This window comes from Trachypithecus francoisi, unplaced genomic scaffold, assembly GCF_009764315.1.
Source record: "Trachypithecus francoisi isolate TF-2019V2 unplaced genomic scaffold, Tfra_2.0 Contig01474, whole genome shotgun sequence".
Classification (NCBI taxonomy): domain Eukaryota; kingdom Metazoa; phylum Chordata; class Mammalia; order Primates; family Cercopithecidae; genus Trachypithecus; species Trachypithecus francoisi.
The window spans coordinates 8304673-8317628 of NW_022681435.1; the positions used below are offsets into that span (position 1 = coordinate 8304673).

Consider the following 12956-nt stretch of genomic DNA (forward strand, 5'->3'; position numbering starts at 1 on the left):
TCTTTTCAAAAGCTGTTCAAATTGGCCGGGCGCGGTGGCTCATGCCTGTAATCCCAGCACTTTGGGAGGCCGAGGCGGGCGGATCACGAGGTCAGGAGATTGAGACCATCCTGGCTAACATGGTGAAACCCTGTCTCTACTAAAAAAATACAAAAAATTAGCCGGGTGTGGTGGTGGGCGCCTGTAGTCCCAGCTACTCGGGAGGCTGAGGCAGGAGAATGGTGTGAACCCGGGAGGCGGAGCTTACAGTGAGCTGAGATTGCACCACTGTACTCCAGCCTGGGTGACAGAGTGAGACTCTGTCTCCAAAAAAAAAAAAAAAAAAACTGTTCAAATTCATGTGAGTTATTAGATTTCAAAGCAAATCAAATTGCTAGATGCAGGAGCGGGTACCCTACTTAGCCAGCCAAATTGCAGAAATCAAGAATATACTTTGTACTTGACTTTGGACAAAGAAAATTTAATTCCTTTTTTTAGTGTTTTATTCGTGAAAGTAAATCACAGAAGTGCTACTAATTTCAGGAGTCATTTGTGGCTTGGGCACCAGCCAGTTGCCTGATTATGATATCACATCGCAGCCAGTGTTCTTCCTGGGACTTACCAAAGAATCATCAAGCGTGGATTGCAATAGAGGGAATAGGCATAGGAAACCTGAGACATTTCTTTTGACAGTGTAGTTCATGAGGAATATGAGAGTCAAGTCAGTTTACTAACCAGGATCAACTCCTGCTTTCAATGCTGTCCATTAAGGAAGGAGTCTAACATCCATTGTGCCACTGTGTTTATCAGTAAAGTTTTATTGGAACACACCCTCATCCATTGTTTTTAATGTATTGTTGGACTGCTTTCATGCTATGAGTAGCTGCAGCAGAGACCACAGGCCTGCAAAGCCTAAGATATTTACTGTATGACCCTTTACAGAAAATGTTTGATACCAACCCTTGGTTGCAGGGAAAGAGACCTGTAGGGTTCTTCCTCGTCTTCTTTTTTTAACTGAGAAAACTTTGTTGACACTCAGATACTTGGACTGAGGAGATTAAGCTCATCAGAAGAGGTCAGGACAGTGAGTTTCCCTTCAAAGTAGTGATGGGTCTGCCATTCCTTGCAGACAAAGGCTGGGCTAGCACCTGTAGTCCCAGGTACTCGGGAGGCTGAGGCAGGAGAATGGGGTGAACCCGGGAGACGGAGCTTGCAGTGAGCTGAGATCGCGCCACTGCACTCCAGCCTGGGTGACAGAGCGAGACTCCGTCTCAAAAGAAAAAAAAAAAAGCTGTTCAAATTAATGTTTGATTTGAACAGGTACGTAGGTACATAGGTGTGTAGGGGAAAACAAGAGGCAGATAGCAGGAGCAGTCAACACCGGCTCCCAGACTAGGAAACAAAGTATCAGTGACCAGGGAAGTGACTGAACAACAAAAGGTCAGGACCAGAGCTAGCCTAACCTGGACATCACATAAGAGTGTTAGCGGTCCGACATCGAGCCAGTTACCTTTCCGAGCATGGTTCTGTAATTCACTGCTGGGGTCAGAACTGCTTTGTGGGCCCAAGCCTGTGGGAGCTGAAGGAATCAGACACGGGAAAGGCACAGGGGTGGGAGGTGACAGCAGAGAGGGGCAGCGCCTCACCTCCAGTCCTCTGGGGTCTCAGCCTGGATGATCTCTAAATGACCTCGTTTGTTTTGTGTTTGTTCTGTCTGGGTTTTTCTTTTTTGTTTTTTTTTTCACAGTGCAGCTCAACAAGGACACGGTGTGCAAACCTTGCCTTGCAGGCTACTTCTCAGACGCCTTTTCCTCCACGGACAAATGCAGACCTTGGACCAAGTAAGTAACAACAAAGGAGTCAGAAGAGATGGTTGGTTTTTAAACAACTCAACCTCCACTGTCTCGTCTGGGTTGAAAACGGACGGATTCTGTTGGGTTAGGCTTCCTCTTGAAGCCACGTTCAAAATGGAAAAAGTCTGTCAGTTCAACATGGGGAAAATAAACCAGTCAAACTAATTCTTCAGCCCTATGTGTGACAGGAACTTCGTGTGACTTTTTAGATTTGGTAATCTGTGACTTACGGGTGCAGCTTTTTCTAACCTTGTTTGGTTGAAAATGATTTATAACATTTATTCATTGGTCATGCCTACTTCTCCCAACTTCCCAACATCACTGATTTATTCATCCAGATATTTGTGTGTGTGTATGTGTGTGTATGTGTACATACATATAGAAGTCTCCTGTTTATATAAATGTTTGCACGCTGTAAACATCTTGGGTTTTTTTTTTCCACATATTATATCCTGAAGCTTTTTCTATATTAGTTCACCAGTTCATGATTTTCATGGCTTTTCACAGCTGCATAGTATTTCATTGTAGAGATGAACTGTAAGTTATGTAATAAGTTCTTTATTGATAGTCACTTAGGTTGTTCCCAGTCTTTTACAGTAATACATAATTTTGTGATGAAGAATCTCATCTATGTATGATTTCTCACGTATGTGAGTGTATCTATAGTGGAATTCATGGGTGCTTTCATCTCATGCTTGTTGTTGAATACTAATAATCAATGTAATGATTCTTTCAGTTCCCTGTATATTCCTTATGAAATGTTTATTTTCTGCCAGGCGTGGTGGCACATGCCTGTAATCCCAACTACTCAGGAGGCTGAGGCAGGAGGATTGCTTGAGCCCAAGAGTTTGAGAACAGCCTGGGCAACATAGCAAGACCCTATCTCACATTTTTAAACAACGAAAATTAAATTAAAATACATAAATAAATGTTTATTTTCTGATTCACTTATCCAAATTTTATGTTCAAGAGGATTTTCTGTGTTTTTCAAAAAAAAACAATCAGCAAAAGTATATCACTTAACCATGTAATTGAAGCTATTGGAATATACTTTTTTTTTGCTTGAGACATGATCTTGCTCTGTTGCCCAGGCTGAAGTGCAGTGGTACAAACATGGCTTCCTGCAGCTTCAACCTCCTGGGCTCAAGCAGTCCTCCTGCCTTTGCCTCCCCAGTAGCTGAGACCCCAGGCACGTACATCATACCCAGCTAATTTTTAAATTTTTTGTAGAGACAGGGTTTCACCATGTTGCCCAGGCTAGCCTCTTATTCCTGGGCTCAAGCAATCTTCTTGCTTCAGCCTTCCAAAGTGCTAGGATGATAGGCCTGAGCCACCGGGCATGGCCAGAATATTCTTTCCTGAAGACTCTGCTCTGCTGCTTTGCTGACCACACTCTCAGAGTAGCTGTCAGAGAACACAGGCAGCGTTTGCTTTTGCTTATTTCTTTGTCCCACCTTGTGATGTTCTCCTCCCTGTAGAAGGCACGGAGGATTCAAATGTCCAAGATGTCATGGGTTCCTCTCCTGAAGGAGCTGGCCATCTGGGAGAGCCTTGCATTTGTTCATTTTTAAAAAACAAGCATATAAAACCAAAGTGCTGAACTGCCTCCCCCCCCCCCCACCCCGCCCACAGCTGTACCTCCCTTGGAAAGACAGTAGAACATCATGGGACAGAGAAATCCGATGTGGTTTGCAGTTCTTCTCTGCCATCTAGAAAACCACCAAATGGTATGTTTAAAAAGAGCCTGTTGGTTGATAGATGTGCCCCGGGGTAGTCAGATCATTTAGGTCCCTCCCAGATGGCACATGGGTCTGCAGGCATCCTCTCCCCCGTTATGTCATCCTGTGCACGGTCAGCTCAATGTTTCATTTTAATCAATAGTTTAATTCCAGGTATGTTGTTTCCTTGATAATTTTCTACACTGAATTGGGGGTAACTAATCATGTTTTAATATGCATAAAAAGAAAATAGAGCTGCAAACATAAAATGCTCAGACACGGTGGGATGATGGTGGTCACAAGTGTCTATGAGGAGATTTTGGTCATCTCCCAAAATTATTAGGATCTTGCTATCATCTATGGAACGTGTTGCAGATTGAATTAATTTTTTTTTTTTTGGTAACGGAGTCTCGCTGTGTCACCCAGGCTGGAGTGTAGTGGCATGATAACGGCTCACTGCAACCTCCAACTCCTGAGTTCAAGCGATTGTCCTGCCTCAGCCTCCTGAGTAGCTGGGATTACAGGCGCACACCACCATGCCCAGCTAATTTTTGTATTTTTAGTAGAGATGGGGTTTCACGATGTTGTCCAGGCTGGTCTCAAACTCCTGGCCTCAGGTAATCCACCCGCCTTGGACTCCCAAAGTGCTAGGATTACAGGAGTGAGCCACTGCACATGGCCACATTAAATTAGTCTTAAGTAGAGTTTCAGATTGCCAGAAAGTTGGTGGTGGAGGCTGGTTACTTGGTGAACAGGACAGTGTGGAGGTGCGGGTCCAGATATCGGAAGAGATGGCTTAAGTGGCAAGGAGACCTTTCGGATGAGGAAAGAGAACAATAGGCCACAGAATAACCGGGTTAACAGGCTTTGACCAAGAAATCAGGGGTTTGGCCTTGACATTTTGGGAAACAGGAAGACATTAAAGCATTCTGGATGTGGAGTTACACAATCAGAGCAAACTTTTTAAAGACCATTTGGCAGATAATATTAAATATAACTGAAGGAATAAAAAGTTATTTTAAAAAGAGAAGGAGAGGAAAAGTAGGAGTCCAGGAAACCAGGTCAAGTAAATCAAGAGTTTTTAACAAGGATTCTAGCAATGAAGTGATCAGGGAGGGATGAAGAAAACGGTCGGGTCCACATGGTGTTGGGGATGAAAATTCCAGAAATATTTCACAGGATGATTGTGGTTCTGTTCTCATGACCGGCAAAGCCCTGGTGCTCTGTTGCTATTAGGAAAGAGATAGAAGCAACTCCTTTTGTCTGCAGAGGTCATTCATCTGGGGATACTGAAGGGTTCTGGAGGTTAGCCAGAATGAGACTGGGTGGTGTGGTGAGCATGATTAGAGATGTTCTAAGGTAGAAACACCGTAATGGCCCTGGGCTGCTCTCCCATAGAGTGAAACCGGACTGAGCCAGGCTGGCTAAGATTGTGGATCTCACCCTTCAGAATGTGAGCGCTCGTGGACAAAGGACAGCCAGGGGTGGGGACTCTCACTTCTGCTATCCCAAACCAACATTTTTCATTCTGAGGTTTGATTTACCAGGATTTGTTTTTCAACTGCATAAAATTAAAGAATCTTTAATACCATATTTCTCATTTTCTTTCAATACAGAACCCCAGGTTTACTTGCCCGGTTTAATCATTCTGCTTCTCTTCATGTCTGTGGCCCTCGTGGCTGCCATCGTCTTTGGCGTTTGCTACAGGAAAAAAGGGAAAGCACTCACAGGTATTGTGTCTATGGTGCTTTTTGCAAATTAATCTTAAAAGAGATAGATTTCTAGGTAAATGCTTTGGAAGTTGAGTAGATTGTCCACTTGCTGCCTATGGTGATCTGCTTAAACTAAAGCAGAACATGTTTTATCATTCTCTGACAAAAAGAAACAGAACTCCAAAAACCTGAAAAAGCCAGTATTCTGCCTAATTATATATATGGGAACAATACTCTGGCATTCAGGAAACTGATGACTTGTAAGCTCCATGTTTAAGTTGTATAGACTGTACAGCATCACATATACAGCAGCTTGCATTTATCCTAGAATACATCAATTTTTAATGCGTGCATTTAAAATATACATAAAATATTTAGATGATCGGTAGGGGGGAATTCCTGACTGGAGTGTTACTTTCAAATAAGAACCTCCACCGGGTGCGGTGGCTCACACCTGTAATCCCAGCACTTTGAGAGGCCAAGGCAGGTGGATTACCTGAGGTCAAGAGTTCGAGACCAGCCTGGCCAACATGGTGAAACCCCATCTCTACTAAAAATACAAAATTAACCAGTCATGGTGGCACATGCCTATAATCCTAGCTACTTGAGAAGCTGAGGTAGGAAGATCGCTTGAACCCAGGAGGCAGAGGTTGCAATGAGCCAAGATCATGCCATTGCACTCCAGCCTGAACAAGAATGGAACTTCATCTCAAACAAACAAACAAAAAAGAATCTCAGATTATGAAGATAAGTTATATTGAATAAAATTTAGGTGCTTATTCTTAGAATAGACAGCCAAGTCTTATCCTGTTTCTTGGGAATAATTTTCCCACACAAATTTGTTAGTGTCTTTAAACATCACGCCATGTTTAACTTTTAGACTACAAAGCTAAAAATGTGTAATTTTTATGAAAGGATTCAAGACTTCATTAGATTTCCTAAGAATATCTCTTAATCCTTTAATATTCAAGTCATTCTCTTTTGACTTGAATATTAAAAACCTAATGTTTCACGATCCTTTTCCATTTTCAGTTGCTCTTTTATTTATTTATTTATTTACTTACTTACTTATTTATTTTTTAGACAGAGTCTTGCTATGTTGCCTAGGCTGGAGTATAATGGCACGATCTTGACTGACGGCAGCCTCCACCTCCCAGGTTCAAGTGATTCTCCTGCCTCAGCCTCCCGAGCTGGGATTACAGGCATTTGCCACCATGCCCAGCTAATTTTTGTATTTTTAGTAGAGATGGGGTTTGACCATGTTGGCCAGGCTGGTCTAGAACTGCCAACCTCAGGTGGTCCACCCGCCTCAGCCTCCCAAAGTGCTGGGATTACAGGCGTGAGCCACCACGCCTGGCCCAGTTGATTGCTTATTTATATGGCCCACTTTGCCTTGCTGTGATTTGATCCGTTCTCCCACATCACACCCTTGGACTTCATGAGACCCTGCATATCTAGCTGCTTCTCTAACCATTACATTGCCAAATGAAACACTAGACAATCAGAAGACTAATTAAAGAAGAAAGATAGAGATTTCTGATGCCAGTGTTAAGCAGTGAGCAATGTTTGAGTGGTGAACTTTTGTTTTTTTGGGACGGAGTCTTGCTCTGTCACCCAGGCTAGAGTGCAGTGGTGTGATATCGGCTCACCTGCAACCTCCGCCTCCCGGGATGAAGCGATTCTCGTGCCTCAGCCTCCTGAGTACCTGGGATTACAGGCATTTGCCACCACACCCGGCTAATTTTTGCATTTTTAGTAGAGATGGGGTTCCACCATGTTGGTCAGGCTGGTCTCAAACTCCTGACCTCGTGATCCACCCGCCTTGGCCTCCCAAAGTGCTGGGATTACAGGCATTTGCCACCACACCTGGCTAATTTTTGCATTTTTAGTAGAGATGGGGTTCCACCATGTTGGTCAGGCTGGTCTCAAACTCCTGACCTCGTGATCCACCCACCTCGGCCTCCCAAAGTGCTGGGATTACAGGCGTGAGCCACCACACCCAGCCGAGTGGTGACCATTTTTTAAAGAGTCTGTTCATTGTTGAATGCTTTTATTTAGTGCAACTTTACCTCCTTAACAACATCATTACTGGGAATTTGGATAATGCATGTTCAGATGATGAAGGTCACTTGTAGTCATGTTTATGTGGGATAAACAGACTTCCTGATGTTTGGTTCTTTAGGTTTTTCTTTTTGATACTATTTTGCTGCCATATGGGCCTACCGTTTACTGAACTGGATGTCATGACTGTTAGCTCTCTCTTCATCCATTCATCCTTACATGTTTATTGATCATCAGGGACTGGACTGGCACTGGGGTCTCAATATCAAGCAACACAGACACAGCCAGTGCCCTCCTGGAGGAAGCATCTTAGTGGGCAGGGTAGGCGTCAAGCCCACGGAGGGAAGCCGAGTGTGCAAGGGAAGGTGCTGAGCACCAGGTAGCAGATGACAGAAGGTCAGCCCATCCCTGAGGCCAGCCAGGGCCTCCCAGAGGAGGAAATGTGTGAGTTAAGATCTGAAAGACAAGTCAGAATTCGCTAGCCAAGAGACATCAGGAAAACCACAGGCATTCTATCCTGAGAGCTGCATGATGAGGGGAGCACGGTGCGTTAGTGGGCTGGAAGGAGCTAGTGGCACTGTAGCGCAAAGTCAGGGACCAAATGGAAGACAAGGTTAGAGAGGAGGGCACGGCCAGACCATGTAGCCCTGCAGGGCTGCTGAAGGAGTCTGCTCCTTGTCCTTAGCAAAAGGGACCAAGGGCGGCCCTCTGGCTTTAGAGTAGCAAACAAATGTGTGGTACAGTGAGCGTAGATGCAGGCGCACCAGTTAGGAAGCTGTTTGCAGTTGTCCAGGGCAGAGGTGATCATGGCAGGTCTGCATGTTTACCAGCTCCATGGACAGGTATTTATTTTTAGTGCCATTTGTGATTGTCTAGACTGATTTCTCCAAGGAAACAGCTGCAATTGTCCTTTTTTTTTTTTTTTTTTGGGCGGGGTGGTGGGGGAGGGCGGGTAAGTTTACCTTGGTATATAATTTCAAAGTGATAGAAAAGAAGCAAGAATAATGATGATGATAGCAATAGCTGACATATATTAAATATTTAATATGTGCCGATATGACTACATATATTTTGCATGTACTAAGTACATCTTCACAACAGCACCATGAGGTGGGCACTATTATTTCCCCTATTTTATGATGAGACTGCTGGGTGCCATCCTGTGATGATCTTCCCATGGAGAATTTGACAACTCCTAACTTTAGTCAGTTTTTGTTGTTGTTGTTGCTTTTTGAGACAGGGTCTCACTTTGTCACCCAGGCAGGACTGCAGTGGCACAAAGGCAGCTCTCTGCAGCCTTGACCGCCCTCCTGGGCTCAAACAATCCTCCCACCTCAGCCCCCCAATTAGCTGGGACCATAGGCACGCACCACCATGCCCGGCTAATTTTTGTATTTTTTATAGAGATGGGGTTTCACCATGTTGCCCAAGCTGGTCTCAAACTTCTGAGCTGAAGCAGTCCGCCCACCTCATCCTCCCAAAGTGCTGGGATTACAGGTGTAAGCCACCGGGTCCAGTCCTAACTTTAGTCTTTATAGTGAGCCCAACATTAAATGTTCATTAGAAGTAGGATAAAATTGTATCTTTGCATAATATAAATTCATAGGTTTCTTAAAATTCATAAAATTTAACCTTTTAGGTTTCATCACTTCTGTAAGAGTGAGTGGAGATGTAGTTTTTGAACATATTCTTCTTTCTTCTGAGAAGCAGCCAGATATAGTGGAAAAGGTCTTGGGGCCTGCTGGTCTCAGTGAGTCTGTCACCTAGCTTGCTGTGCTTGCCTCACTTTTATAGTACATTCAAGCTAGTTTACTGGAAAAATCAGTCTCCTAGACATGTTTTCTTTGGTTCTTCTATGATGTCTAACTTAGTCCCTCATAGCCAAAGAAAACTTGTTAAGAGACTGAGAATGTCTATAGTCATAGCAGCAGCTCTGACAGCCCCCAAATGTGCCCAGAGGTAGTCACTGAAACATTGGTGGATCATGTTTTGCTTTGCATAGAACAGGAAGTTCTGTTTTTGATAGGAGTAAGATGGCTTCATAGCCTTTATTTTTTTATTTTTTGTTTTTTTTGAGACCGAGTTTCGCTCTGTCACCAAGGTTAGAGTGCAGTGGCACCATCTCAGCTCACTGCAGCCTCCGCCTCCCAGGTTCAAGCAATTCTCCTGCTTCAGCCTCCCGAGTAGCTGGGATTACAGGCGAGTGCCACCATGCCTGGCTAATTTTTGTATTTTTAGTAGAGATGTGGTTTCACCATGTTGACCAGGCAAGTCATGAACTCCTGACCTCAAGTGATCCACCCGCCTTGGCCTCCCAAAGTGCTGGCATTACAGGTGTGAGCCACCGCGCCTGGCCCTTCATAGCCTTTAAATCAGTTGATTTACTTTTAAATGCTTTCATTCCCAGGAGCGCTCACTGAAAGACTTGCAGTGGACTCTGTTGAAAGATAATATTGAACTGACCTAGTGGTCATAATACTGAGCCTGATACAGAAAGAAAAATTTAGAATGATTGCACTTATATGTGTAGTATTCCCCAAAAGTCAAATATACAGAGATATAGAATAAAACAATGGTTATCAGAGGCAGGGGGAAAGAAAATGGGGAGATATGGGTCAAAGGATACAAAGTAGCAGATATGCAGGATGAAGAAAGTTGTCCAGGAATCTAATGTATGGATGGGGACTGTAGTTAATCATGTTGTATCATATTCAAGATTTTTGCTAAATTTGTAGATTTTAGCGGATCTTGCCACACACACATAAAAATGGGTAGCTAAGTGAGAGGATGGCTATGTTAATTTGCTTCACTATAGTAACCATTTTACTATCTATATTTGTCCTATAACATGTTGTATACCTTAAATATACATAATAACCTTTATTTAAAAGAAAAGAAGTGGGAAATAATAACTTGAAGTCCTTATCCTTGCTTTGTGTTTTCTAGCTAATTTGTGGCACTGGATGAATGAGGCTTGTGGCCGCCTAAGTGGAGATAAGGTAGAGTGAACAGTTGTTGGTGCCTCTGTTAAGTACATTCAACAGGCTGGTAGAGCCATCCTAGTCAAATATTGAGCCCCCCACCCCCCTTTCTTTTGAGACGGAGTCTTACTCTGTGCCCCAGGCTGGAGTGTCGGGGTGCAATCTCGGCTCACTGCAACCTCCGCCTCCCAGGTTCAAGTGATTCTCCTGCCTCAGCCTCCTGAGCAGCTGGGATTACAGGTGCCCACTACCACGCCTGGCTAATTTTTTTGTGTTTTTAATAGAGACAGGGTTTCACCGTGTTGGCCACGCTGGTCTCGAACTTCTGGCCTCAAGTGATCTACCTGCCTTGGCCTCCCAAGTGCTGGCATTACAGGTGTGAGCCACCGCGCCTGGCCCTTCATAGCCTTTAAATCAGTTGATTTACTTTTAAATGCTTTCATTCCCAGGAGCGCTCACTGAAAGACTTGCAGTGGACTCTGTTGAAAGATAATATTGAACTGACCTAGTGGTCATAATACTGAGCCTGATACAGAAAGAAAAATTTAGAATGATTGCACTTATATGTGTAGTATTCCCCAAAAGTCAAATATACAGAGATATAGAATAAAACAATGGTTATCAGAGGCAGGGGGAAAGAAAATGGGGAGATATGGGTCAAAGGATACAAAGTAGCAGATATGCAGGATGAAGAAAGTGTCCAGGAATCTAATGTATGGATGGGGACTGTAGTTAATCATGTTGTATCATATTCAAGATTTTTGCTAAATTTGTAGATTTTAGCGGATCTTGCCACACACACATAAAAATGGGTAGCTAAGTGAGAGGATGGCTATGTTAATTTGCTTCACTATAGTAACCATTTTACTATCTATATTTGTCCTATAACATGTTGTATACCTTAATATACATAATAACCTTTATTTAAAAGAAAAGAAGTGGGAAATAATAACTTGAAGTCCTTATCCTTGCTTTGTGTTTTCTAGCTAATTTGTGGCACTGGATGAATGAGGCTTGTGGCCGCCTAAGTGGAGATAAGGTAGAGTGAACAGTTGTTGGTGCCTCTGTTAAGTACATTCAACAGGCTGGTAGAGCCATCCTAGTCAAATATTGAGCCCCCCACCCCCCTTTCTTTTGAGACGGAGTCTTACTCTGTGCCCCAGGCTGGAGTGTCGGGGTGCAATCTCGGCTCACTGCAACCTCCGCCTCCCAGGTTCAAGTGATTCTCCTGCCTCAGCCTCCTGAGCAGCTGGGATTACAGGTGCCCACTACCACGCCTGGCTAATTTTTTTGTGTTTTTAATAGAGACAGGGTTTCACCGTGTTGGCCACGCTGGTCTCGAACTTCTGGCCTCAAGTGATCTACCTGCCTTGGCCTCCCAAAGTGCTGGGATTATAAGTGTGAGCCACCGCGCCAGGCCTGAGCCTCTTTGCTTAAGGGGCATTTCCAGGTGCAGTGATCAAACCTCAAATTCCAGGATGGATCCCTGCAGAGCAGCCCAAAGCCCAAGTCCAGGCTCATTCTAGATGCCTGTTTTCTTTGTCTTTGTTTCCACTTCTCTCATCTCTGTGTTCATGTTATTTTTTTTTAGTACCAGTCTTGATTGTCTGGTATAGATTCCTGAGAAGGATGAATTGCAACTTTCCTTGACTCTCTAGTTATTCTGGTAACATTTTATGTTGACACAATCCAAAATTATAGGAAAGTAGTAGAAAAGGACAAAGACCTTCCACATACCCTACACATAGGCCCACCAGTTGTTCCTGTTTTCTCTCATTGCTTTGTGATTTGCTTACCCTCTGTATGTGTGTATATGAACACAGGTATGTTTTCTTCTCAAACCATTTTAGAGTGAATGGCAGACCGTGTGTCCCATATCCTTAAATATTTCAGTGTGTATGCAGCCATAAAATAGGATGAGTTCGTGTCCTTTGTAGGGACATGGATGCAGCTGGAAACCATCATTCTCAGCAAACTATCGCAAGAACAGAAAATCACATACCGCATGTTCTCACTCATAGGTGGGAATTGAACAATGAGATCACTCGGACACAGGAAGGGGAGCATCACACACCGGGGCCTATTGTGGGGAGGGGGTAGTGGGGAGGGATAGCATTAGGAGATATACCTAATGTAAATGACGAGTTGATGGGTGCAGCACACCAACATGGCACATGTATACATATGTAACAAACCTGCACGTTGTGCACATGTACCCTAGAACTTAAAGTATAATTAAAAAAAAAAAAAAAGAACAAGGACATTCTCGTATATAACCATAGTACATGTATCAGGAAATTTAACAGTGGTATAATACTATTATTCAACCCACATTTGATATTACATTTTCATTAATCATTTCATTATATCCTTTAGATCTTTCTTTCTTTTTCTTTTTCTGAGACAGAGTCTCACTCTGTCATCCAGGCTTGAGTGCAATGGCGCAATCTCGGCTCACTGCAACCTCCGCCTCCCAGGTTCAAGCGATTCTTCTACCTCAGCCTCCTGAGTAGCTGGGATTACAGGCGCACGCCACCATGCCCAACTAATTTTTGTATTTTTAATAGAGATGGGGTTTCACTGTGTTGCCCAGGCTGGTCTTGAACTCCTGAACTCAGGTGATCCACCCACCTTGGCCTCCCAAAATGTTGG

The 12956-nt window shown here is 43.7% G+C and overlaps 1 protein-coding gene across 3 annotated transcripts in view; it reads left to right on the forward strand.

Annotated features, from left to right (window-relative positions):
• TNFRSF11A (TNF receptor superfamily member 11a) overlaps positions 1-12956 on the forward strand; it is a 65238-nt gene that overhangs the window by 32357 nt on the left and 19925 nt on the right. Inside the window, exons 5-8 of one of the 3 annotated variants that reach the window (XM_033239129.1) lie at positions 1727-1820; positions 3465-3559; positions 5167-5280; positions 10270-10322. In XM_033239129.1, the coding sequence (XP_033095020.1) occupies positions 1727-1820; positions 3465-3559; positions 5167-5280; positions 10270-10322 (356 nt within the window). Of the gene's footprint in view, positions 1-1726; positions 1821-3464; positions 3560-5166; positions 5281-10269; positions 10323-11290; positions 11344-12956 lie in introns of all 3 variants that reach the window. The other 2 variants (XM_033239138.1, XM_033239143.1) reach the window with 2 other exon arrangements.